The 27,929-nt window shown below is 40.9% G+C and overlaps 1 protein-coding gene and 1 long non-coding RNA gene across 3 annotated transcripts; one reads left to right on the top strand and one right to left on the bottom strand.

The window, feature by feature from the left end:
* The first annotated feature begins 9,198 nt into the window (after positions 1-9,198).
* On the top strand, positions 9,199-15,290 carry LOC121394279. Of its 2 annotated transcripts, XM_041564854.1 has the most exons (9): positions 9,199-9,557; positions 11,467-11,508; positions 12,827-12,896; positions 13,009-13,048; positions 13,176-13,260; positions 13,356-13,409; positions 13,671-13,730; positions 14,088-14,237; positions 15,142-15,290. In XM_041564854.1, exons 2-9 carry the CDS (start codon positions 11,476-11,478, stop codon positions 15,190-15,192), a joined length of 543 nt encoding a protein of 180 aa, XP_041420788.1. In that variant the 5' UTR covers positions 9,199-9,557; positions 11,467-11,475; the 3' UTR covers positions 15,193-15,290. The 2 variants fall into 2 exon arrangements, with proteins under 2 accessions (XP_041420788.1, XP_041420787.1); XM_041564853.1 differs by lacking the exon at positions 15,142-15,290 and having other exon boundaries at positions 14,088-14,388.
* LOC121394280 lies at positions 9,916-26,713 on the bottom strand. The gene is made up of 3 exons (XR_005961609.1): positions 25,556-26,713; positions 24,502-24,575; positions 9,916-10,006 (listed from the first exon to the last, which is right to left on the bottom strand). It is a non-coding gene; the product is annotated as an uncharacterized LOC121394280 (long non-coding RNA).
* Positions 26,714-27,929: the final 1,216 nt, after the last annotated feature.

Genomic DNA, 27,929 nt, shown 5'->3' with positions numbered 1-27,929 from the left:
AGCAGCTTTTTACTATATGTAATTTACTTTAAACAAACTTTACTTAATTCAGTATTTGAGTGCAGAGTCTCTGTGATGCTACATTTGTTATTGTTCCTTTTATTGCGCACCTTCCATTCAGCCCCTCTGCTTCCTGACTTGAAAAATGAAACTTAACACTTCAGTATTAGAAAAACGGTAACAAATATAAAGTTGTTGGAAAAATTCTTTATTTCTGGTGAACTATCTGAAACCAACTGAACTGAAAAAGTGTTTTAAAGTGAACAACCCCTTTAAAATCATCTCCTTATTTACAAACAGGATTTTTTTGAGGAAGAAAGATGGTTTACTGGCACCTTTGTGAATATTTTGTTAAAACGACAAATAGCGGAGAAGAAAAACTTAATTTTCCCTCAAAGTTTTTAAAATGAAGTCAAGCTCAGTGTAACTCTTCCTCCTCTGCTCTGCATTGCTTCCTCCAATCTCAATTCACCCTGCTTTCAGTGGCAGTTTCAGGGGGTCATTTGCACATTCATCGAAATCAACAGCCTATTGGCAGGGTACAAGCTAGGTGTTTGTATAATTAGAATAATAGGTGTAAAATGCCTCGTTAGCATTTTTATAAACAAGAAAAAAAGTGTATTTTTTACTATATATATATATATATATATGGGGCAGATTTACATAGGACATCCTAAATTAGCTTTGTCACTGACCACACTGGGCAACCTTCTAATGTATTCTTCTTTCTGGTGTTGCAGTTCATTTTTACCCAATAATAAATAGAGGAAGGGAGTCAGAAATGGAGAGAACCTGCACAACCTGTTTCTTTTCAGCTCACATGACATTAAGGGGGGAAGTAATAAAAGGTGCAAAGTTTACAGCTTGACTACAAACCCATATCAATCAGCAGGAAGCATTTATTGATCAGCCAATTAATATTCTCAGGAATGGGAATGGCATTTTAGCTGCTGTTGACCGCTTGCTACAGCCCTGATACCCCAGACATCCCTTACTCTTGCAAGCAGGTTAACTCGCGAAAACTTGCAGAGAAAAAAAAAACCATTGACTTTAATGCATTAGGACAAAAAAAGTTACCATAAGAAAAAACATCCATTTACTTCAATAAGTTTCACTAAATCTCCTCGTCTCGCAAATTTTTTTGCAGTTTGGTGAAATTTTTGGACAAATTCGCTGATAACTAAATAGCAATGGTTCCTTGCTGTGATGAGCCCTCTGCACATAGCTCTGGGGATGGGATATTGAGGTTGGCATTGGACTGCTTTCGGGACCCATGTCTTTTTGCCTGACTCTAACTCCTGGTAGTGGTAAAACCTGCCTATTGTATTTTTTATGTGGTCCGAAACCCATCCATAGATAAAGAATCCCTGATTTAAACTTGGATTTTTTGCCATCAGCCTGTAGAGATCAACACTCAGGACTGTAACCAAGTGGAGTTGCCCTCTCCAAGATAATACTTTGTCATGCAACATACTGTAGACTTTTATATACCATGTTTAAAGGATCTGGTGGATTTACTGGGGGTGGGTGCAAAATGTTAGGCACCCCCCCGCAGTGAGTCCAACTGCAAATTTTATCCCAAGGCTTCCTTTAGGGACTGCACCAACATGGGTGTCTCACTGCCATCTTACCTTATGTCTGGGTATCCCAAGCTTAGTCCTGCATAGAACAGTAATATTTTTTTAATTCCCTATCACTCTGAACTGAAGTGGCGAAACCTTTCCAATAATAATCAACATGCAGTTGCTTTAGACATAATGTATTTCAAATGTGATATTCCAATATGGTTTCACCAAATGCTAAAATCTTGGACAAGGTATTTGCAATGTATTTTGTATTTAGAAGTATATAATGCAGTAAAGACAATAACAACTATTTCATTAAAGGGAACGTAAAGGCCAAAAAATAAAATACAATTTTTACTTTCTTTAATGAAAAAGAACTTATCTTCAATATACTTTAACCTGACTGTATGCAATAAAATGACCCTTTAATTTACTTGCCCTGACCCCTCCTCTATGCCTTAGGCAGACAATTACTTTCACTTTCCATTCAGCACTTACTATATGTCACTGCTCTCCCCACATTCCCCCTCCCTCTTCACCATTTAATTGTGTAACCAGTGCATGGGGTTGGACATCAGGTCCCCTATTCTGATTCACAAACACAATTATGAGATGATACAAGGCTTGCCTTAATAACATTGTCCACAAAATGGCTCCTGCCTCCTTGCTATCATTTTGAGTTCACAGTAGGAATGCACCGAATCCAATTATTTTGGATTCAGCCAAACCCCCGAATCCTTTGCAAAAGATTCAGCCGAATACCGAACTGAATCCGAATCCTGATTTGCATATGTAAATTAGGGGTGGGAAGGGGAAAACATGTTTTACTTCCTTATTTTGTGGCAAAAAGTCACATGATTTCCCCCCGCCCCCAATTTGTATATGCATATGCAAATTAGGATTCGGATTTGGTTCGGCCGGGCAGAAGGATTCGTACGAATCCGAATCCAGCTGAAAAAGGCCGAATCCTGAACCGAATCCTGGATTCGGTGCATCCCTAGTTCACAGATTGAAGATTCAAATAATGTATATGGTGTATTTAAAGTTCATTTTGCTTGAATAACTAGATAAAATAGGATTTGGAATAATTTTTTCGGGTGACGGGTCCCCTTTAAGTACTTACCTTGACCCTAGTAGGGTTAATAGTTTTCAGTTTTCTTTACTGTTGGGGGTTTTGATGGAATTTAACCACTTAAAAGGTTTATCTTTTTCACAATATTTATAGAATCAAGCTTTTACCCTTAGTGGTTATAGGATCTAAGCAGTATAATTTTCTGAGAAAGTTAGGGCTTTATTTATCAAAATCCAAATTTTTCTGACTCTTTAGATAACAAAAAGACTAACCAAACTAGAATCTACTGTTGGACCTTATTTATTATTAAAAAAAAGCACAATTTAATCGGATAGGGAACAAACACGAAAAAAATCTAGCGAAAATCCGAATCGATTTGTTGCAGAGTTTTTTCCCTTAACGCCTTTTCCACAAAAAGCCCAAAATTTTGGGATTTATGCCCGAAAAGTCCAAAATAGTCGCATTGTCAGGCTAATTCCAGCACAGACCACAAAAACTTCCAAATAGGATAGGGACCTCATCCATTGACATATATACAACCTCAGTAGGTCGGAGATGCCGGATTTTCGGATTCAAACTTTTTCCATCCTCTGCGTATAATACATTTTTTTGGCAGAAAAGATTTTTGGCATTCGGACTTTAATAAATAACCCCCTAAAAGTTCCTTTTCCCAATTCCAGTTTTATGATAATAGGACATCTTTAATACATCCAAGTTGCTGTCCCTTTTCTCTGTCATAATAAGACAGTATCTTGTACTTGATCCCAACTAGTATATAACTAATCTTTATGAGAGGTAAAACAATTCTATTTGGTTTATTTAGGGTAGTTATATATCAAACTCAAATTTTCTTTTTTCTGAAAACCACTCCGAACCAAATCTGCACGGGCTATTTATAAATAATTTTTCAAAAATGTCTTCTTGTGTGGAAAAAGTCACAATAAAATCGTAAAAAAAAAATCCAAATCCTAAGATTTTTTTGGATTTCGGAACTCAAAAAATCTTCCAGTTGTTAACGGGACCTCTGCTATTAACTCTTACATGTTCTCAACAGGTCTGACTTTTAACACCAAAAAAATGTTAGTTTTTTTTCACATAAAAAACAGTATTTTCCCCTAAAAATCCGACTACAAAAATTCGGAGCCTAATAAATAAGCCCTGATTTAGGAGCAGATTTATAAAAATTTGAGTTCAGATTTTTATAAATTAAAAACTCCTCCACATTCTATTCATTCCTATGGGATTTTTAGAAGGATATTTATCAATGGGTGAAAATTGGAACTCACCATTTGATGAATACGCTTCCAAAAATCCCATAGGAATGAATGGGGGAGTTTTTATTTATTAAAATCTGAACTCACAGTTTGATAAACTTCAGGCACATTGTTACAAATCCAGGCTGTTCTCCTCTCTGTCCCTGCCTCCCTGCTATACACTCCTTTGTACAGACAGTCTGGCTTCCTGGTTAGCTGGCCACAAGCTCCCTCTATGGATGCTTTGCTGGGACAAACCTTCCAGAGCTTTCCAGACGCACAATCCCATTATAAAAGTATGCAATGGTCTCCAGCAGGATCAGCAAAGTAAAACAGCCTAAATGCAATTCTGAATGAAAAAATCAGTGATTATTTAATACAAATAAAAGCATCTTTGGTTTGCTTCTTTAGAGGCTAAAAATCTACTCTCTGTTACCATCTTGTGGCCTATAAATAGAATAGAGTATGAAATAGAGTATGGAATCCATTTAGGAGAGAAATGCTTTCTGGCAGGCTGCTGTTTTTCTTTCTCAATGTAACTGAATGTGTCAGTCAGATCTACCAGGCAGCTATATCTTGTGTTAGGGAGCTGCTATCTGGTTACCTTCCCATTGTTCTTTTGTTTGGCTGCTGGGGGGGGGGGTGATATCACTCCAGTACAGCAGTAAAGAGTGATTTAAGTTTATCAGAGCACAAGTCACATGACTTGGGGAAGCTGGGAAATTGACAGTATGTCTAGCCCCATGTCAGATTTCAAAATTGAATATAAAAAAATCTGTTTGCTCTTTTGAGAAATGGATTTCAGTGCAGAATTCTGCTGGAGTAGCACTATTAACTGATTCATTTTGAAAAAATGTTTTTTTCCCATGACAGTATCCCTTTAAGGTGTGACATGATAACTATTTATAAATATATAAGGGGATCATATAAGAATTTCTCTAATGCTTTATTTACCAGCTGACGAGGTCACCCATTCCAATTACAAGAAAGGAGGGTCTAAATTTTTTTTTTACAGTTGGTCATTTTGTCAATCAGACAGGTTAAAAGATTTATATCAGCAACCAATAAGATTTCTGCATGTATTGCCTGACGATATCAATGGGTGACTTTTGTACGATTGCTGTCTCTCAACTAATGGCTAGAACATCATTTTATTTATATTTCTTATTTATTTAGGACTGAATGGTTAATGGTAGATAATTAGACTATACTGAATAAGTTTCCATTGCACAAGGAATAAATCTGCACATCTATGGCCAGCTTAAAGGACCAGTAACACTAGTTTTTTCAAGTTAAAAATCCACTCTACTCTTTTCCACCTACAGATCTATCCTGCTTTTGCAGAAATAAATGACGTCAAAGAAGTTACACTCCACGCAGCTAGAACTAGCTTCCAGTTTAAAAGGCTGGCAAGGTAGAGATGTAGAGCGATGCACCTTGGATCTTGCAGTCGCCTTTTTTGCCTTTTGGGAAAGACAGTACATCCGGAAGCAGCGTTTTATAATTGTATTTTTTTTACAGCATTAAAAACATACAATTGAAATGAAATATGACAAAAAAAACTCAAGATATGGCCCCTAAGCATTTCATGACCGACACAGCATAACCTCTTAGGATTTCTTGACAGACACAGCGTGACCCCCTCAGTATTTCATGCGTGCGACTGCTCAAAAACTCATTTTTAATATATATAGAGATAGAGACAGAGACTGCCAAGGCAAAAAGGTTTATCGCAAAGAGGAGGTTCCCTGTGTTATGGGGGTTTGTGTAACAGGTCTGCCAAATTGTATTACTGACATCAGGCTGGAACATGGTTGCCACGTCTAATTTTCAAAACCAGCCCAAAACTAGCCAAAAGGCACTTCAAAAGTAGCCCAAAAATAGCACAATATGCAATTGAAAAAAATGCCTTAACAAATAATATATGTGAAAATATGCTTTTTGTGAATTTTCACATCACCAGGTGCGTAACTACAGCCCAAAAAGGCCCCAATTAATAAACAATTTCAATAAACACCGTAGGACTGGGAAAAAACCAGTTGGCCCCAGTCCTTGTGGGCCCGCCGGCCCAGACCCCCTCTGCTCCTGTCCTCCAACTCGCTCCTGACGCTCACTTGCCCTGCCTGCCCACTCTGCATGAATTAGGTATGCTCCGAGAGGGCAGACGGTGGTTTGCTGAGAATGGAAGACTGTGACTGAGGAGGGAGACCTTGTGGGGGGTTTGGGGGGGCCTGATGTGGCAGCCCCGATGGGCCAGTCCAACCCTGTCAATAAATATTGGTAAAACAGGCCAACCTCTAGAAATTTTGGGGGCCAGAAAAATAATTTGTTGTGGGGCCCAGTTACAACTAGTTACGCCACTGCCATCAGTAATCATGAATCAAGGGCAGGGAGATAAAAGGAATACAAAGAATACATTGGTTGTCTCATGTCAGAAGTATTCCTAGTGCAAGGCTAAGAACATCTGGTTAATAACCTGAGTGAATCTGATTGGTTCAAATCAGGCCCTAGGGGAACTTGGGGGCCAGGCTCAATTTGAGTAAGTATTTATTCAAATACAAGAGGGGCTTACTCATTGTGAGCCAGAATCCTATATCCCAAATCAAGAATCCTATGGGAAGAGGAGCGAGAATATATGAATCCAACATTGGTCATATCTTTTTATATGGAAAAATATGGCACAAACCAGCCAAAAGATGCAAAAAGTAACCCAAATCCGTACCTTGGCTAGTTTGGGCTTTAAAAACCTACCTGATCTTTAAATTAGTAGCCCAATTTGGCAGGAAAACCGCCAACACAGTGTCATATTGTGTTACTGACATCAGTCTATATGCAGCATCACTTCCTGTTTCCCAAGATGCAATGACCTGGTCACTGCCAGAGTAATGAATGATATGTGCTGCTGCCCCACCCATCTGTCCCTTACTAGAAGAATATGCCCCCCCATACATACCTTGTATATTCCCCAACTAAGGACAAAGCCCTTTCTATTGTTTGGTCAGAGTGTAACCCCATCTAAACCCACTATTCAGGCTAAGTAAGGGAACCCCTACAAGCAAAGGACCCCCGGTTCCACCAGACTTAGCAACAGCAGCAGCAGTGATTGGAACCATGGCTGATAAATGAATGGATCCAACAGATATGGCAGCATAGTAACTGCACTGACTCAATAGGCCATCCATACAAAGCAATGCTCTGTGTACATAATAAGCTGTGTATGTACTGCACATCTAAGGCAAAATATAAACCTCACTCAACAACAGGGGACACTTCCCCTTTAAGAGCAGGGAACAGAGATGACTTCATACCTGGGGATGCGACAGTTGGTTCAGTCCGTTGGTTGGCATTGTGGTGAGAGGTAAGTAAACTTTCCCTCTGAGAGATTTTTTGCCAAATAACCCTGATTTTAGTGCAAAAAAATAGGGGGAAATTGGGTGATGCCGCCAGACTAGCGGGTGTTGCTTTTCTCACTGATTTTGGTGCATTTGGGGACCCCTGTACTACACCATGAGGTGCTTAATTTTTGTTCCCAGTATTAACAGGCTCCTTAGAGTTTTGCCCCTCAGCCCTGGGGTATCTGCCCTGCTCTTATCTACCAACATTGTAGCTAAATACATGCTCCCTTTATCAAAGTGTGGAACTAGGGGAGGACAGCAGAGGCACGTGCCATGGGGACAGTTAAGGGGTGATAGCAAATGATTGGGGGACACATAGCAGGATCCCATATACTGTAAGAGAGGTGACTGTACCCCTAGGGATTAGACTGTTGGTTTTGTCCGTTGGTTGGCACTGTGTTAAATGTATATTCCCTCTGAGAGAGTTTTTGGCAAATAACCCTTATTTTAGTGCAAAAAAAAAGAGGGGAAAGTTGGGTGATGCCCCCCCAGGCTAGCAGGTGTTGCTTTTCTCACTGATTTTAGTGAATCTGGAGATTTTTCCCCTAAAACTGGTTTTGGAGATGCATTTAATCTAAGCGCTGCTTGGGAGATACAGACCCAGGATTTGTCATTTATGCAGGGCTGCCAGCAAATATGACCACTTCCTACTATAGGTAGCATTTGGGGACCCCTGTACCAACCATAAGGTGCTTACTTTTTGTTCCCAGTATCAACAGCAACAGTTGGCAGCAGAGGCACGTGCCATTTGGACAGTTGGGGGGGTGATAGCAAATGAGTAGGGGACAAATAGCAGGATCCCATATAAGGGAGGTGAGCATACCTAGGGTTTGACAGTTGGTTTTGTCCGTTGGTTAACACTGTGATAAGTGTATATTCCCTCTGAGGGATTCTTTGCCAAATATCCCTTATATTAGTAGAAAAAATAGGGGAAATAGTTAAGTGACACCTCCCCAGACTAACAGGTGTTGCTTCTCTCACTGATCTTAGAGATTTTTCCCCTAAAATGGGCTTTGGAGCTGCCTTTAATCTTAGTGCTGGTTAGGTAACACAGACCCAGGATTTGGATGTTATGCAGGCTGCCAGCATATCTACTCTTATTTTCCACTAGTGCCCCATAAACAGGAAACATTTTGGGACCCCTGCACCTCACCATAACATACTTATTTTTTCCTGCCAGTACCGACAGGTTTCTTAGAGTTTTGCCCCTCTGACCCCGGGTATCTGCCCTGCTCTTATGTACCTTATAAAACTAAATTTAATCATTCCCAATTCTTTTTCCTTTTAAAGAATAATATTTATTTGTAAATCTCATGCATGCTCTTTCCCTTCAAATGCCAAAATGAGGGGGGCAACAGGGTACATGGTAGGTCACAATGTTTTATTGCCTACAGTTATAAACAACTATAAAAGATAGGGGGTATATAGGGCAGGTACTTTAGTCCAAAAATTGTGGTGATGAATAAAAGCGAATAGCTGATCTGTTGCTATTGGCAAGTGCTCTTTTACATTTAGGCACCTGGTTGCTAACGCCATGAAGCCTAGCAACTAGATATTAATCATGTGTTGCAGAGTTAATAAGTTCAGTTGAAATGGTAGATCGGGTGCATTCCTGCTATGAATAGTGTATGAAATAGTTGGAGATCTAACAGATCAATGAGTCTTTCCATGAACTGGGGACAACAAGCTTCATTTACTGCCATGTGTGTCATTCCCCATATCAAACAAACCAGTCACTTTCTGTAGATCAATCAGAAGTATTTGCTTTGAGTTTTCTATGAATTCTGTACTTCTCTAGCCAAGTCACCCAAGGGGCATAACTGGGCCTTACTTAAAAAAAACATGGAGTGAATGGCACCAATGTACTGTGTGCTCATTCCAACTGCACCAATGCTTAATTCTATAAACTGAGGCCCATTACCTTCTGGAAGTGATGCAAAGCTCAAGTTTAGGGTAACATAGATCTCTGCCTGCCTCCCTCTGTATTATATAGGAAATATTAAGTGCTACATTCATTAACTTGCCTTTTTATTCTCTTTCTATACAGATTGCTACAGTGCTTTTCCTGCCTTTTTGGACTGCGACTTGGTGCTACACCTGCCTTTTAACATCTGGGTTTATTATTTTTTGGCTTCTCCTTTGTTCAGATAAATCCATCTCGTCTGAACAAGTGTAAGAGATAGCCAGGGTCTCCTTAGGGAGACCCCCTTGGGGTACCCCGGCCTTGAGCCGGCCCCTACATTTTTCAAGATCTGAAAAGCTCCTTTAACAGGTAATCTTGCAAATACAATTGATTCAGTTCATGAATTCTTCTTCAGCAAGTCTGCTCTAAATTCTCTTGTTGGAGTCCTACGTGGCTTTGTCCATATCAGCCCATATGTTTACTGTATATGGTATTTATAAGAAGCCAATCCATTGCCATCAACAGCATTAATAATGGGCTTTTGTCATTGAGTGGAACAATGTTTCATACAAATGGGATAATATAGATAAGGAAATAAATGGGTGGTTCACCTTTCAGTTAACTTTTATTATGTTATAGTATGGCAAATTCTGAGCAACTTTTCTTTTCAATAGTTTTTATTGAGTTTTAACATTTTAAGAAAAATGAGAAGTTATAACAGTTATGTAATAACATCAAGTAAATTATTTACTTGGAGGAAAGGAGTTAAGAGAGAAGAGTAGAGATGGAGTCGGTCCTTTCTTAATCCAATGGACCTGCTGATTAAAGAAAGAGAAATAAATAAACTGAAATTAACTTTGACGGCATATTATGTATTATGAAACATTTGTATCGAGCGTTGCATGCTCTACAGTGGTTTCCACGAGGTCCCTTAAGTATCATAATAGAAGATAATTCTATAGGCTGAATGAATTACCTGAAATACAACTGTTAAGTATTAGTTATTCCACATCTGAGAAAGTATAAAGTGTAACATATATTGCTATCATATAGTGATTACAAAAAGATCATAGGGGTTTCTGTATTTGGGAAGGAATATCGATAACACGGTTACCATATTTCCTTGAATTTCTCATTTTTATCTATAAGTATACTGGTTAGTCTTTCATTAACCATTATCAATTGAGTTTATCCTTAAAGTGGGCTAAGCAACTTTTCAATTGATCTTCATTGTTTATTTTTAAAATTTTGAATTATTTGCATTCTTCTGAATATTCCCAGCTTTCAAATGGGGGTCACTGACCCCATTTAAAAAATGAATGCTCTGTAAGGCTACACATTTATTGTTATTGCTACTATTTATCAAATCAGTGCATGGTTGCTGGGGTAATTTGGACCCTAGCAACTATATTACTGCAATTGCAAACTGTAGAGCTGCTGAAGAAAAAGCTAAGGGGCAAATTCACTAAGATTCGTAGTTGAGCCAGGAGCAACTTCGCCGCACTTCGCCACACTTAGCCAGGCGTAGTTTCGCCAGGCGTAGTTTCGCCAGCGCTCCGCAAATTCACTAAAATCCGAAGTTGCGCACAGGGGTAGCGTAAGGTTACGAAGTTGCACTAGCGTTGATTCGCTAAGCAAAGCGAAGTTACGCTAGCGATGCCTAATTTGCATACGGCACCAAATTCAAATTTCAATGGAGGAATACGTACAATCACTACAAATGCCTGGGAAACCTTCAAAACATCAAATAAAAATTTTTTTTTGCCCTACACATGTGCCCACTGTATAGTTAAGTTGCCATGAGTTAGGAAATGTAGGGGGGAAGGAATGGAGCCCCAAAAAATGTTTTGATCTTTTTCAGCCTATCACCCATATTATAGAAAAAACGCCAGCGTTTTTTGGGACTTAGAAAAAATTTGAACTTTTTTTCAAGCAATCCCTATCTACTCTATTGCACTTCGCCTGGTCTGAGGTGGCAAAGGAAGTCTAGCGTAAAAGGTAGCGTTCAGTACACTGCGCGCGTTAGTGAATTTGCGTAGTTACATCTGTAGCAAAAATTCGCCAGGCGTAAGGGTGCAAAGTAACACTAGCGAATTTACGCCAGCGTTCGTTAGTGAATTTGCGAAGTAACGAAAATGCCCAACGCTAGCGTTAGGCGCTTCGTTAGTGAATTTGCCCCTAAATAACTCAAAAATGACAAATTAGAAAAATTGAAAAGGTGAACAGCCTCTTTAACTGTGACTTCATTTTGTCTGACTATGTCCATTTGTATCTTTAGGTTTTGAAGATGAACGAGACAGAGAGAATTCCATCACTCCTGGTAATGCCTCAGTGAAAAAAAAATACTCTCTCATCTGAACTTTTGTTTCCATTCACTCTTTTATATAACCTCTCCTTAGGGTTGGGGCACACGGGCAGATTTGGAGAGATGTAGTCGCCTGGCGACTAATCGCCTCTTCTTTGGGGCGACTAATCTCCCCGAACTGCTTCCCCCTGCCTTCTGCCTGCTAAAATTAAAAACCGCCTGCGGCATGCCACTCGCGCCGATTTGTTTTCCGAAGTCGTCTGAAGTTGCCTCACGAGGAAACTACGGGCGACGAAGCAACGCTACTAAATCTCCCTGAATCTGCCCGTTTGCCCTAACCCTTAAGCAGCTGTCTGTCTGCACTGCTTCCTTTTCGACATAGGTGGGAGCCGACATTGAGGGAATCGAATTACTACATTTATTTTCTTTTTCAGAAAAAAATGTATGTACCATAGAAACCTTTTCTGTCTCTATTCTCCTCAAAGCCAGACTGCAGGCCCGGAACTAGGGGTAGGCAGAGTAGGCGCCTGCCTAGGGGGCAATCATGGGGGGGCGCACTTTTAAGGGGAATTTCTTTTTTTAAAACTCTGGTATGCTTAGCCTTTAATAGTTTTTAAACTTTATAAACCGCCTGTTCCAACTCCCTCTTGCCCATTATTCGTACTGCAGGCAGAAGTACTCCCCACCTCCCTCTTGGCTCCTGCTGACAAAGGTACATATGTAGGGGCATTATTTTGGATTTTTTGGCTGCTATTGGCACAGGTACTGATTGGGGGCAATATGAGGGATTGGCTGCTGCTGGCACAGGTACATGGGGCAATATGGTGGCTGTTGGCACAGTACACAGATGTTTGGGGCAATTTTGTAGATTTTTGGCTGCTGCTGGCACAGGCACATATTTGGGGGCAATATGATGGATTTTTGGCTTATGCCTGCGCAGCACAAGTAAATATTTGAAGGCAATATTGTGGATATTTTGGCTCCTGCTGGCACAAATACATATTTGGGGGACATATTGTGGATTTTTGGCTGCTGCTGGCACATGCACAGATTGGGGGTAACAATATGATGGATATTTTGGGCTATGCTGGCACAGGTACAGATTGGGGGCTTGGGTGCAATCTGATTGATTGACTGGCATTGGCACAGGTACAAATGGGGGCAACATGAATAGTAAGGTGGGAAATGGTAATGCAGGACCGGGTGGGGGCACTGATTGAAGCCCTTGCCTAGGGTGCCAAAATACCTTGGCCCGGCCCTGCCAGACTGACTATGAGTAGCATTTAGACGCATTTAGTATTATGTCCCTAATGCTTTTCCTTTTCATTTACAGTCACTGTACTCCGTCCTGGAGGATTTCAGGGTGGAGGATACAGATTTTGAGGCCCTCGCCTCTTATTACGGTAAAATCTTATATTATTTATCAGTTGCTGAGGTTGCAGCTTTAGTTTTATTATATGAGAATTCCTTTCCCCTTTAGCTCAGTGTTTAATGGAAATGTGTTTTTCTTTGCAGAACATCACTACCGGGTCCAATATGGGAGCAACGTCATCTTGTAAGTATAACAAAAATGGTCTTATTAAATGTTGTGAATAATTTGCTATTGAGCCAGGGGTAAGTGCAAGGGAAGTAAGGGTGGAAAATAGCAATGTGTTATTAACACTGGGATTTCTCTTTTTCAGAGATCAGTTTATACTGCTCTACTTTTTGGACCCGAGCACAATCAATGGGAACATTATCCATTACTGGATAATGATTTACTATCTGGTAAGTAATGCAGAATAGACATTTAGATAAATATGGAATAAATTATATTAATTTGCCAGCCCTTGTCTCACACTGTTAATTTCTTTATGTTACAGGAAGAGCTCAAGAGGGAGCATGCCACCCTCTGCATTGATGTGTCGCTGTCTCCTGTAAGTGTCACTATTATAATTATTATAACAGAGGTTATTGTTCACTGTGTGTCTTTATAATAATTAGGAACATTATTATTCATTGTATCTCCTGCTCCCCTGGGGGGCATCTAAAGTCACCCACCTAAGTGCCATCTTCACCAGCAACAAAAATGTCATTATGCACAGACACTGCAAAGAGTTTTGTTTCAAGGGGCCACATGGACAAAATAATGGCATTGGTGCAAAGCAGTGCTTAACATTGACTCTCTTCTTCCACAGGAGACACCAACAGAGCAGCAAATATGGAGGCAGCATCTGGAGTATCTGCGGCTGCAGAATGTAAGTTCCCTGATCACTGTCTCTGATGCTTTTCTTGGATATTCAACCACTTGCAAGTTTAAAAAAAACTTTTATGGGGGGCCCTGGCGCCAACATTTTTTTTTTTTAACCTATAAGGGGGACCTGACCATCAATAGCTTTTTATAACTTGTATGTGTGGGGGTTACTTTTTTAGCGCTGATGTCTGTGTGGTCTTTTAACTGTGATGTGGAGTGGGTGGGATCAGGGGTGGGGCTTGGGTGCCAGGGGCCCCAAAAGTTTTGTTGTACGGGGCCCCATAATTTCTAATGGCGGCCCTGGGCATAATCATAACTGTCTCCTTTCTTTCCTATCCTTGTGTTTCCCCTTCGCTCGCAGACTGTCCAATCTCACCTTCTCCAGCTTGGCATGACATTCTCGGAGAAGGAGAAGAAACTGCAGGAAGCTGCTCATCCTCCGGTGGGGGAAAGGCTGACCCTCCAAAAACGGGTCAGGAAGGCCATCATGAAGAGGCTACAGAGAGTTTGGGTAATGTATCTATTTACTGTCAATTACCCTTCATCTAGAGATGCCCCATGTTGTCCAGTGCAGTTCCACTTTACTTCCGGCCATTCTGATCATTTTCAATCAGAACAATAGAAAGGAAGTTATACAGTGTCGGGCTGGCCCACCAGGATACCAGGAAAACTCCCGGTGGGCCCAGATGTCAGTGGGCCCTTGTGCTGCTAAACTTTTGGCCTATTTCATGGCCATTCCGTATTTCTATGAGAAAAAAGAGGCTAAATAGATGGAATAATTGTTTATAGTATAAAGAGAGCAGACTAGGAGAATATAGGTTGATTGAGGAGATGAAGAATATTATTACTGAGAGTGGGCCCCTGGTCTAAGGTTTTATGGTGGGCCCCTGGTCTAAGGTTTTTGGGTGGGCCCCTGGAGTCCCGGTCTGACACTGGCGTTATACACCCTGTCTGTTCAGCCCGCAGGCTGATCACTTTGAGGGCTTACATGATAGACCAATTTATGACTGCCTTAAGCTTGTAAAAGGTTGCTAACAGAGGCTGAGATCTAAGTCTGCAGATAAAGTGTTGATTTTATAGTAGGCCAATAAGAGGGAAGGTAGTTAACTCTTATAGGGCTGCTGTGAATCTAGCCTGGATATCCATCTTTAGAAATGGGTTGCCACTGGGTAATGAACTGGCACCAAGTGATCAAAGAGTATAAAAGAATAAATGGTGCATGCTCACTGAGATTGATAAAACTGAGATTCATAACAGGCCCTGGCATTGTATATGTAAAGAGACCCAAACAGTCCCCACAGACCTAACAAATAGTATGCTCTTAAAGACAGGCTAAGCCTTTTATATCAGAAATAAACAAGTATTTGTCTGTAATTTATTCTTATTTCAACACTTTCTAAACATTTTCTTTTCAGCATTCCACCAGAAAACTCGCCTGCTGTCATCGATCCACCGCCACCACCTGAATCCTTTTTACTTGTCCTGCAAGTGTGTAACTGTGTGTGTATATGTGTGTCTAGCCATGATCCAGGGTGTAGAACTGACTGCCATTTCTAGGAGTCAGGAAGGAATTTTTACCTTCAGTGCAGATTGGCTGTTAAGCACTTGGTTGGTTTTTTTGCCTTCCTTTGGATCATTAGCTTCTTGGGTGCATGCTCGGGGTGCGTGTGTAGGAGGGTGGGTACATGTATGTAGGAAAGAGGGTGGGTATGTGTATATGAGGGAGGGTGGGTGCATGTGTGTTGGAGGGTGGGTGCATGTGGGCAGGAGGGTGGGTGCATATGTGTAGGAGAGTGGGTGGCTGTGTGCAGGAGGGTGGGTATGTATAGTTTGTCTGTAGGAAGGTGGGTATGTGTGTATATTGGAGTGCGGGTACATGTGTGTAGGAAGGAGGGTGGGTGCATGTGTGTAGGAGCATGGGTGGGTGTGTTTTCTGTAGGAGGGAGGGTGCGTGTGTGTAGGAGTGTGTGTGTGTTTTGTCTGGAGGAGGGAGGGTGGGTGCATCTGTATAGGAGGCTGGGTGCATGTGTGTCGGAGTATGTGTGCGTGCGTGTGGGTGTGTATGTATGTGGGAGGGTGGGTGTGTATGTATGTGGGAGGGTGGGTGGGTGCATGTGTGTAGGAGGGTGGGTGAGTGTGTTTTGTTTTGTGTACGAGGGTGGGTGCATGTGTGTAGCAGGGAGGGAGTGTAGGTACATGTGTGTAGGAGAGTCGGTATCTGTATTTTGTCTGTAGGAAGGTGGGCACATGTGTATATTGGAGTGTGGGTACATGTGTGTAGGAAGGAGGATGGGTGCATGTGTGTAGGAGCGTGGGTGAGTGTGTTTTCTGTAGGAGGGAGGTTGCGTGTGTGTAAGAGTGTGTGTGTTTTGTCTGTACGAGGGAGGGTGGGTGCATCTGTATAGGAGGGTGGTTGTGTGTTTGTAGGAGGGTGGGTGAGTGTGTTTTGTGTGTATGAGGGTGGGGTGCATGTATGTAGCAGGGAGGGAGTGTAGGTACATGTGTGTAGGAGAGTGGGTTTGTGGGTTTTGTCTGTAGGAGGGATGTAGGGTGTGTGTGTGTGTAAGAGGCTGGGTGCATGTGTAGGAGGGAGGTTGGTTAAATGTGTGTAGGAGGGTAGATGACTGTGTGTAGGATGGTGGGGCATGTGTGCGGGTGGGTGTGTATGTATGTGGGAGGGTAGGTGCATGCGTGTAGGAGGGTGGGTGTTTTTTGTGTGTACGAGAGTGGGTGCATGTATGTAGCAGGGAGGGAGGGTAGGTACATGTGTGTAGGAGAGTGGGTTTGTCTGTAGGAATGAAGGTGGGTGCCTGTGTTTATTGGAGGACGGGTACATGTGTGTTAGAAGGAGGGTGCGTGCATGTGTGTAGGAAGGAGGGTGGGTGTGTTTTGTCTGTAGGAGGGAGGGTTGGTGTGTATGTGTAGGAGTGTGTGTGTGTGTTTTATCTGCAGGATCGAGGTGAGTGCGTCTGTATAGGATGGTGGGTGTGTGTGTAGGAGGGTGGGTGCTTGTGTGTAGCAGGGAGGGAGGGTAGGTACATGTGTGTAGGAGGGTGGGTTTGTGTTTTTTGTCTGTAGAAGAGATGGAGGGTGTGTGTGAGTGTGTGTGTAGGAGGGAGGGTGGCTGGTGCATGTGTGTAGGAGGGAAGATGTATGTATGAGGGGTGGGTTTGTATGCAAGTGGGAGGGTGTGTGCGTATGCAAGAGGGAGGGTGGTTGCATGTGTATAAGATCGAGGGTGTATGTATGAGGGATGGGTTGGTACATGAGTATAAGGTGTGGGTAGCAAGTCTATGTAGAAAGGGTTGGTGGGAGCCTGTGTAGGGGAAGGATGGTGGTTTGATGTGTGTGTGTGTGTAGTTGAATTATTGTTTGTTAATGAACTTAGAAAGCCATGGTCCAGGGAGTAAAACCGACTGCCGTTTGGAGTCAGGAAGGAATTTTTACCTTCAGTGCAGATCATTCCCAAGCACTTTAGGGTTTTTCTCCTTCCTCTGGATCATCAGCCGTTAGGGATGCCCAAACATAAATTGGCTATTTATTTTAATAAATCCTGTGCTCAATGCCTGGTTTCCCCATAAATATGTCTCTGTGTTTTTCTTTAATCCCTATGGTGAATATTGAGGGAAGGGGCTCCTGTGCCTCATTCTATTAAAGATGACTGACAGTTGGGTGACGGACTAATTAATATTGCTGGGGCTGCTCAAAATGGGCAAAGGCGGCATGGGGTAAAACTGGGTGGTTGTGCTGATAGAGGGATTTAGTTGAAGAAGGGAATGGGTTAATATTTCTGCAGGGTTAATTGATTAATATGTACATGATGGGGCTAAAAGACCTAGGGACACCTACTGGAAGGAACTACAATATTGCTTTACTCCATAGGCCACAATGCAATAGCATTTCTAAGTCTGCGTCCCCTTTCTTAATATGGGAATTCTAGCCACTTCCCACCAGCCTATTGATAGGCGGGGGTTCCTGCTAAAGTGATGGAGGAGTATTTAATTTCTACTTGCCCCCACAATGACACACTCTGTTGTTTGCTAGGCCTGCCAACACTGTGAGGGGTAATAAGGAAGGTAGGGGCAAGTTGGGTCAACCATGTCCCTGGACCCACAACTCCCCCACTCAGTACAAAAGGTCACATGGACATGAGCGCTGAACAGTAACTTTTGGCCAAAGGATTATTAAGCCTGCCACCATGTCAAGGTAGACTCTTTAATAGTCTCAGAAACATCCCCACAGCACAGATCCCATTCTGGACACTGTGCTGATACAGCAGATGCACCTTATTTGGCTATTGTGCTGATGTTAGATGGACAGAGGGGCACAATTATACTAAAACAAGGATGATGACTGGTTACTATGGGACCATGGGAAGAAGTGCTTACATTGTAACATGTTCTATTGCTAATTGTTCCCCCATGTCCTCACAAGCTTTTGGGACATAAGAGTGATTATTTACCCTGTATTGTAACATTGTGTATTAATGTATACCTCAAATAAAGCCGTCTGGTTAATAACCTGAGTGAATCTGATTGGTTTGAATCAGGCCCCAGGGGAACTTGGGGGCCAGGCTCAATTTGAGTAAGTATTTATTCAAATCCAAGAGGGGCTTACTCTTTGTGGTCCAGAATCCTATATCCCAAATCGAGAATCCTATGGGAAGAGGAGCGAGAATATATGAACCCAACATTGGTCATATCTTTATATATGGAAAAATATGGCACAAACCCGCTAAAAGTAACCCAAATCCGTATCTTGGTTAGGTTGGACTTTAAAAACCTGCTTGAGGTTTAAATTAGTAGCCCAATTTGGCAGGGAAACCTTGTGTCATATTGTGTTACTGACATCAGTCTATATGCAGCATCACTTCCTGTTTCCCAAGATGCAATGGCCTGGTCACTGCCAGAGTAATGAATGATTTTTGCTGCTGCCCCACCCATCTGTCCCTTACAAGAAGAATATACCCCCCATACATACCTTGTATATTCCCCAACTAATGACAAAGCCCTTTCTATTGTTTGGTCATAGTGTAACCCCATCTATACCCATTATTATATTCCTTAGAGTTTTGCCCCTCAGAGTGAATGAAGTTTATCAGAGCACAAGTCACATGACTTGGGGCAGCTGGGAAATTGACAATATGTCTAGCCCCATGTCAGATTTCAAAATTGAATATAAAAAAAATCTGTTTACTCTTTTAAGAAATGGATTTCAGTGCAGAATTCTGCTGGAGCAGCACTATTAACCGATTAATTTTGAAAAAAACATTTTTTTCCCCATGACAGTATCCCTTTAATGGTTTGTTTCTCATTTAAGCGGAGACAACGACTGGCTCAGGGTTGGCCTGGCCCAGGGGTGTCCAAACTACAGACCACGGGCCAAATGCGGCCCGCCATCCAATTTTAATTGGCCCGCAGCAAAGAGCAGAAGAGGAGCCGAACGTCACAGCAGCACACCTGATTTGAAACATTGGCTCTGGCGGCAGCTGCAGATCCAGCAACCCACACCCTGACAAATTCTAGCGGTGCAAAAAGAAAATAGTGATCAGACGCCCACAGCTTGCTCGCCTTGCATGTTATCAGCAGAGCATTCACGTGTGATTCCATACCCCCTGCTGTTAAATGGACTGTACTTATATACGGATGTATATCTCGCGAGATGAGACTTGTGACACCTGACTAGTTCCCTGATAGGGAACTGAAGCCTGTCTCAGTTTGTGTGACTGGAGGGCTGTGATTGGCTGTCCTCCTCCTACTGTGCTTCTGGCAGGGATGTTAGGACACACCCACCCCTAGTGTCGGACTGGGACACCAGGGGCCCACCAAAAAATCTTAAACCAGGGGCCCACCAAAAGTTTTTAGACCGAGGGCCCACCCTCAGTACGATTTTCTTCCTCTTCTCAACCTCTATTCTCCTAGTCTCTTTTCTTTACATACTATAATCTATTATCCCACCTATTTAGCCACTTTGTTCTCATAGAAATAGGGAATGCCCGTGAAATAAGACAAAAGTTTAGCAGCATGAGGGCCCACTGACACCTGGGCCCACCGGGAGTTTTCCTGGTATCCCGGTGGGCCAGTCGGACGCTGCCCACCCCTCATTTGAAACACAGACAGGGACCAGTAAACAACTATAGGGAGCTCTAATAAAGGGGCGATTTTTAAAGATAATATAATTTTTTAGCACCATGTAAAAGCAACACCATATATTACTCATAATTGCCTACAAAATTGGTGTTTTTTCATTTATCCTGTATGTCTCCTTTAAATTATTTGCTTTCTTCTGGCTCTTCCCAGCTTCCAAATGAGTGTCACTGACCCCATCTAAAAAAACAAATGCTCTGCAAGGCTACACATGTATTGCTATTGCTACTTTTTAATATTCCTCTTTCTATTCAGGTCCTCTCCTATTCATATTCCAGTGTCTTATTCAAATCAGTGCATGGTTACTAAGGTAATTTGAACCCTAGGAACCAGATGGCAGAAATATCAAACTGCAGATCTGCTGAATTAAAATCTAAATAAGGCAAAACCCACATATAAATTATTAAAACCAGTTGCACATTATATCAGAATATCACTCTCTACATCATACTAAGGGGCAAATTCACTAAAGTGCGAAGTGGCTAACGCTAGCGCAAATTCACCAGCGTGACGTCATTTCGTTACTTCGCCGATTTACTAGCGGGCGCTGGCGTAAATTCGCTAGCGAAGTGGACCTACTCTAGCGCTACTTCACACACTTACACCAGGCGAAGTAACACTATGGCGAATGGGACATAACTACGCTAATTCACTAACTTGCGCATTTTACTGAATGTTACCTCTTGCGCCAGACTTGCCTTCACCACTTCAGACCAGGAGAAGGGCAATAGAGTAGATAGGGATTGCTTCAAAATAAGTTGACATTTTTTATAAGTCCCAAAAAACCCTGGCGTCTTTTCCTTTTATAAGGGTGATAGGCTGAAAAAGATAATACATTTTTTTGGGGGTACCCTCCTTCCCCCCTACATTTCCTAACATATGGCACCTAAACTATACAGTGGGCACATGTATAGGGCAATATAACAACTCTATTTTATCTTATGAAGCTTTCCCAGGCTTCTGTAGTGTAATGTATTGTTGCTACATATACATCCATTGTACTTTAACTTGGCGCAGTGTGCAAATTAGGCATCACTAGCGTAACTTCGCTTTGCTTGACGAATTAACGCTAGCACAACTTCGCAACCGTTCGCCTCCGAGTGAAACTTCGGATTTTAGTGAATTGGCGGCGCCCTGGCGAAACTTCGCCTGGCGAAATGCGGCGAAGTGTTGCGAAGCCGTTGCTAGCACATTTTCGCTGCTTAGTGAATTTGCCCCTAAAAGTTAGCTTAACTGTGAACAACCCCTTTAAGGTTTATTAGGGGTATTGGCAGCAGGAGATGGTAATTGGAGTTCCCCTTGGAAATCTGCTTTTAGAAAGTGATATTCTCTATCTCTTTGTTATTATTTTTTTTATTCAGCAGTTCTTCAGTGTGCAATTTCAGCAGTCTGGTTGCTAGGGTCCTTGATATGAATAAGAGAGGACCTGATTAGAAAGATGAGCAATAAAAATGTAGCAATAACAATACATTTGCAGCATTACAGAGCATTATTTCTAGATGGGGGTCAGTGACCCTATTTTAAAGCTGGAAAGTCAGAAAAAAAGACAAATAATTTAAAAAAAAACTATAATTAATATTGAAGATCAATTTAAAGTTGGATTTAAAGTTGGATTACTATAACATACTAAAAGTTAAATTAAAGGTCAGCCATTCTTAAAATACTCCATTAATAGGTGTGAAAATGAACTGATGAGTAAAGAGTAATACTTGTTTTGTTGTATATGTGTATTGGGGGTATATTTACATCCATCTAGAAATTGCTTATTGGCTAAATACACTATTTTAGTGAATGTATCCAGTGATCTGTGAACTGATGGTATGTTAGCTCAGTCTTAAAAAATCACATTTCTTTCCAGGCTTGTATATGCGGAGGGAAAGATATTAGAACCCCATGACCTACAAACCAACCGAGATATATGAATTACATCTCAGTGCTCATTTCTGACTTTTCAGGAGGCAGCGACATGACTGCTGTAGTCATGAATATGTTATGGAAATTAACTAATTGAATATGGAGTTGCTATCCATCACTTAAAGAATAGGTTGCTGATTACTAACTTTGTAAAGGTGATTAAATCTTTTATTTTAGTCATAATTTTAACAATTTGTTAAAATGGATTTTGAATCCTGCAGTATGTGCTAGGATTGGGCAAATTTCCGATATTAAACTCCAGAAGTACTATTCTCACACATGGGGGTGTTGAAGAATGTGCATTGGGCTTGTCTGATTTTTCTGTAAGATGTGCACTGATCCATGAGATAGAGTAAGTGATTTACTTTACTCTGGGGAGGGGGGATTTCCAACATATTGGCATCTCTAGTATTTTATTCTTTAGGTGTCATTTAAAATGAAATGTATATCTTGTTATTCATAAACCAATCTAATTGTCACTGTATCTGCTCCATTACTCCACACTGTTATCTTCACCTGACATGCTAAAGCTTTTACTATGTATAGGAAACGTTCTTAACCCACACGTAGCTCCTGCCATCGTGTAAGGGCAAAAAGACCACGAGAAAGCTTTCTCTGGTTATTTTGATATTTATTGATCGTTTAATAATGTGTCCCTCCCGGCCACTTGTATGTGTAAATATAGGCTTCTTGCTAATGTTCAGGAGTTCCAATTTGCCAACTTTTGGAAAGGTTAATGTTCCTCTCTTGTGCGCAGCTGACAAAAAAAAGAAACCATGTGTGTTTACAAAATAACATTACCAAAACTTTACAAAACACTTCTGGTTTGTAGAAGATTAGTGTGCTCAGTGAGTGTGACAGTACAGCACATTATTTAACCGGACTTCACAACTAATGCCTGTGTCTGTGCAGCAACTCAATGTGCAGCTATTTAGCTTTATCTCTATAGTCAATGTTTTAGACCAGTGATCCCCAACCAGTTGCTCGTGAGCAATGTGTTGCTCACAACCCCTTGGATGTTGCTCAAAGTGGCCTCCAAGTAGGTGCTTATTTTTAAAGCGGAACTATCGCGAAAATTAAAATTAACTATAAGCTTCACCATACTGCAATAAGAAAATGTGTAAATACAATCAATTAAATATTCTGAATTGTTTCTGAAATAATCAAGTTTATATTCACTGTTCCTCTCTCAGGATCTGTTTCTCTTCATTCTGTCTTCATGCAGCAGGTGGGTGTCAGATAATCATTGACTTATCCAATATATCTTATAGGGGGCTTCCTTTCCTAGCAGATGTATTAGAGCTCATTTAAATAACGGATTCCAGTACAAACAAAATCTAACAATAACTGCCTTTTGCACAAATTCTGCACTTAGAGAGACATGATGTCTGGTGATCTTAATAGAGTGAGCTCTATACATCTTCTAGGCAAAAGGAGCCCCCTATAAGAAATATTGGATCTAACGGTCAATGAATATCTGACACCCAACTGCTGCACAAAGAGAGAATGAAGAGAAACAGATGTTGAGAGAAGATTAGTGAATATAAACTTGATTATTTCAGAAATACTACAGCATTTTTAATTGATTGTATTTAGAAAGTCTCTTATTTCAGTATGCTGAAGCTTATATTAAATTTTCATTTTCATGATATTTCCCCTGGCTTGTGGCAAGTTTTAGTTGCATAAAAACCAGGTTTACTGCCAAAAATAGCCTCCTGTAGACTGCCAGTTCACAAAGGGGCTACCAAATAGCCAATCATAGACCTTATTTGCCACCCACATGAAGTTTTTTCATGCTTGTGTTCCCCAACTCTTTACATTTGAATGTGGCTCACAGGTAAAATAGGTTGGGGACCCCTGTTTAGAGCATAAAATCTACTTTTGACTCTTCAAACTTTCTCATAGATAACCATCTAGCAAAGTCTTTTAGGAGCTTGGAGTAAACCCCTTTGAAAAAAGACCTAGTTTAAATACCTGGTTTAAGATGGCCATAGACGCAAAGATCTGATCGTTACAAATTGAGGACCGTGTGTGGAAAGTCACGATATTTTTGACGATTTTGCCATACAATCGGATCTATCCCCCATATGAGGTGGGCGATACTGGGCTGAACCCATCATGGGCTCTAAGGCCCAATGATCAGATCAAACCGGGCGGTTAGATCGCGGGACCACATCAACGAACAGGTGCAGTCTGTGATCATCATCATCATTTATTTATATAGCGCTGTCAAGATACGCAGTGCTGTGATCCGACAGGATTTTTTCTCCTGCCCGATCGATCTCCAGATACCAATTGGGGAAGATCGTTGGAGGGTCCCACACAGGGGCCAATAAGCTGCTGACTCGGTCTGTCACCATTATACCATTATATCTAGTAAATTCAATTTGTTTATTATCAGCAGCTCAATAATGTGAATGCTTTGGTTTCCCTGTTGGCAAATAGCAGCATAAAGCTTTATAATTTCAATCCTCGGCCTATGCTGAATACAAAATTTTGTTGCAGACTGCCGCCGTCATGATTTTCTATATGCTATTATGATTTTCTAACTTGTGTGCAATATGGACTAGCTTTAGATGTGTGATGTTTGCTAAAGCACAGTCCTCGGACATCCAAATAAAACCATGCAATAGGTACTGCTGGAGCTTAGAATTTGTTTGGCTTTATATTCGACAATAACAATCCCTTTAATGTCATCTAATGAATCCAACTTACCTGGGTAATGGCACCACACAGCTGTTGATCTGATTGAGTCGGTTCTCTTTATTTTGAATCAGACACTACAAACCCTGCAATAGGAAATTATCTTTTACTCACAAAGAGGAGTACTAAATTAATAAAATATTGGTAAGTCCTATTTGTTCTGTATTATTGACAAGTTGCTTGTGGTTACATATATCATTAGAGAAATGACCAGACTAGATTATATAGAAATAATTTTTCTTCTGACTCTTTGCAGCTTTCAAATGGGCGTTGCTGACCCCTTCTAAAAAAACAAATGCTCTGTAAGGCTACACATTTATCCTTACTGCTATTTTTTATTACTCATCTTTCTATACGGACCCTCTCATTTATATTCCAGTGTTTTATTTAGATTGATGCATGGTTGCTAGGGTAATTTGGACCCTAACAACCAAATTGCTTAAAATGCAAATTGAACAACTGCTGAATAAAAAAACTCAAAAACCACAAATAATAAAAAATGAAAACCAATTGCAAATTGTCTCAGAATATCACTCTGTACATCATACTAAAAGTTATCTCAAAGGTAAACAACCCCTTTAAATGACCCGAAAACACAGCAGTATAAAAGAGGGAAGGCTTTTAGTTTACAAAAAAGAGAATGGAGATAAGGTTTATTAAAAACAAAATGTGATCTGTTACAGATAACTTCTAAACCCCGGCTCCCAGTTCTAACCCTGTCAGCAATAGGTCTTTGTGCTGCAACTTCCCTACATTCACTTGTGAGTCAAATGGATTGAGAGTTGAATTTACAGGTATTCTATATCTATCTGAGGCTCACAAGTGTCTGGTGAGAAGCTACAGCACCAATGTTAAATACGACAGGGAAGAAACAGAGTGGTAGGTGTGTAACCAGCAATAGCAATAGCATACAATGCTGTTCAATCATTACAAGAGTAAGTTATAGTTCCACCAACATGCCAACGCAAACAAGCAAATTGTTATGAACACAGGTTACCCATGTGAAAGGCCCACATTATACATGCATACATTTATATAAAATATGTTAAACCAACATACTACTAACCTTATATTTGTGCTGCCTGTTCTGCTTTTCTTTCCCTTTTCTTTTTTTATACATCTGTGTCTTGCTTTCTTCTATTTCTGTCTTTTTTCTTTCTTCCAATATTTCGTTACTTCTCTTTACATACTGCTCTACCTCTTCCTGTTCATTAGCTAGCACCCCTCTTTTCTTTGTATCGCCCATTTTCCCCTTTCTCTTCAGACTGTGACTACTGCCTCTTGAATATTTTGACACAGCTCTCCCATTTTTTTGTGCCCTGATCTCTTCCTATTTGTTCTGTACACTAAATGATGACTGCAAAAGCTGCCTTGGCCCTGATAGCATCATGTTTCACAGTAGAGTGAGTCAGCAACAATAGGATAGTTAATCCTGCCTCAATACCCTGTAACAGTTAATTTTAAACAGCAGAATAGGGAACAATACTGTTGTCTTCTGTCTCTACTCCCCATACCCTGAAACAGTTAATTGTAAACTGTAGCAAGCATAGCCAACAACAATGGCATGTGTCTTGCATCCTTAGAACCCCCCTTTCCAGCAACCAGTATGCATAGTGAATTTATGATCTGTCTTGTGACCTTAACCCACTTCCCCCCAGTTAACTTAACAGCAGCCATCCAGTAAGACTGTGCGCTTCTCCAGAGCAGTAGACTTCATGCGCTCGGTGGAGTCCAATCCTCCCACATTCTTTTATCGAGAAAAGTGCGCACTGTTACCGGACCTGTGTAACTGATTCAGGGGTTTAAGGCCACTGGATCGTAATTTATTGTTGATCATAGACAAAAGATTTAAGCTACTAGGAGCAAGTTCAGGCCCACGCTGTGCTGCTCCTGCGCACTGCACACAAGCCGGCCATCAATCTGAGTAGGAGGTGGGCTGGGCCAATTGTGGGGGAAGGCTTGGGCTCAGCTTGTGACTGAGGGTGGGCTGGGCCAATCAAAGCTGGAGGCAGGCTGGGCAGCTGAGCGCGGGGCCTGATTGGGCCCAATAGGTCCAATCAGCCTAAGGCCGGCACTGACCCACCGGTCAGTGAATTTAAAAAAAAAAATTCCAACAAAAATCACTTGGGCCCCTGACCACTAATGGGCCCCTAGTCTATGCGTTAATTCGATACAAGATGAGCTCAAACACTGCCGGCGCTCAGCCGGAGAAAATAGGGAACGTTAAATCTTCATCAAATGTGGCTTTTATTCACGCAAACAATGTGACAAACAGTGGCAATCATAGTGCAGTTAAGCCTACGCGTTTCGTGCCCAAAACAACGGCACTTCTTCAGAGCTAAATTCGTAGTGAGTGAACTCCCCTTTAAATACTGTGATGAATCCACCCCCTACACATATGGATGCAATTAATGATATATTTGCATAAAACGAGTAAAATACACCTTTAAAATACACCTATACAAATATGTATTATGTGTGAGTCTACCACTATGTAAGCTAAGTCCCAATCATTAAAAAACCAATCTTTAAAAAACACTCCAATCGTGCATATATTAAATACACGCTAAGAATAAATCGTGCAAGTTATCTCATATATAAATGTTAATATCAGTTGTTCTTTTAATTATTATATATGTAACTCTTTTAGCATACTGTTTCCACTAACATTTGTTTCGTGATTCTGTTACAGTGAATAGGAAATATATATGGATGATGACATTTCTTTTATGGGACCACGAAGTGAACGAAAGAAACGAAAAAATGTATATAAAAAATTTATAAGAAATGTGGGATGTTGTTCTGTATATTAATAGTTGTGAAGAGGTGATACTATACTTTGTATTAATATATTGGATATAGTACGGATATATGACACACGGTTTTGCACATTTAATACACATTATAGAAACACATAATTAATAAGAGTTTATGGTATTTTATAAACGCATAATACTGATATTAACATTTATATATGAGATAACTTGCACGATTTATTCTTAGCGTGTATTTAATATATGCACGATTGGAGTGTTTTTTAAAGATTGGTTTTTTAATGATTGGGACTTAGCTTACATAGTGGTAGACTCACACATAATACATATTTGTATAGGTGTATTTTAAAGGTGTATTTTACTCGTTTTATGCAAACATATCATTAATTGCATCCATATGTGTAGGGGGTGGATTCATCACAGTATTTAAAGGGGAGTTCACTTACTACGAATTTAGCTCTGAAGAAGTGCCGTTGTTTTGGGCACGAAACGCGTAGGCTTAACTGCACTATGATTGCCACTGTTTGTCACATTGTTTGCGTGAATAAAAGCCACATTTGATGAAGATTTAACGTTCCCTATTTTCTCCGGCTGAGCGCCGGCAGTGTTTGAGCTCATCTTGTATCGTAAGAGTTGGGATTGTTTGCACCTGTGGAGCTCTTGCGG

This window comes from Xenopus laevis, chromosome 5S (genome assembly GCF_017654675.1).
Source record: "Xenopus laevis strain J_2021 chromosome 5S, Xenopus_laevis_v10.1, whole genome shotgun sequence".
Classification (NCBI taxonomy): domain Eukaryota; kingdom Metazoa; phylum Chordata; class Amphibia; order Anura; family Pipidae; genus Xenopus; species Xenopus laevis.
This window is presented reverse-complemented; position numbering and strand designations above follow the sequence as displayed.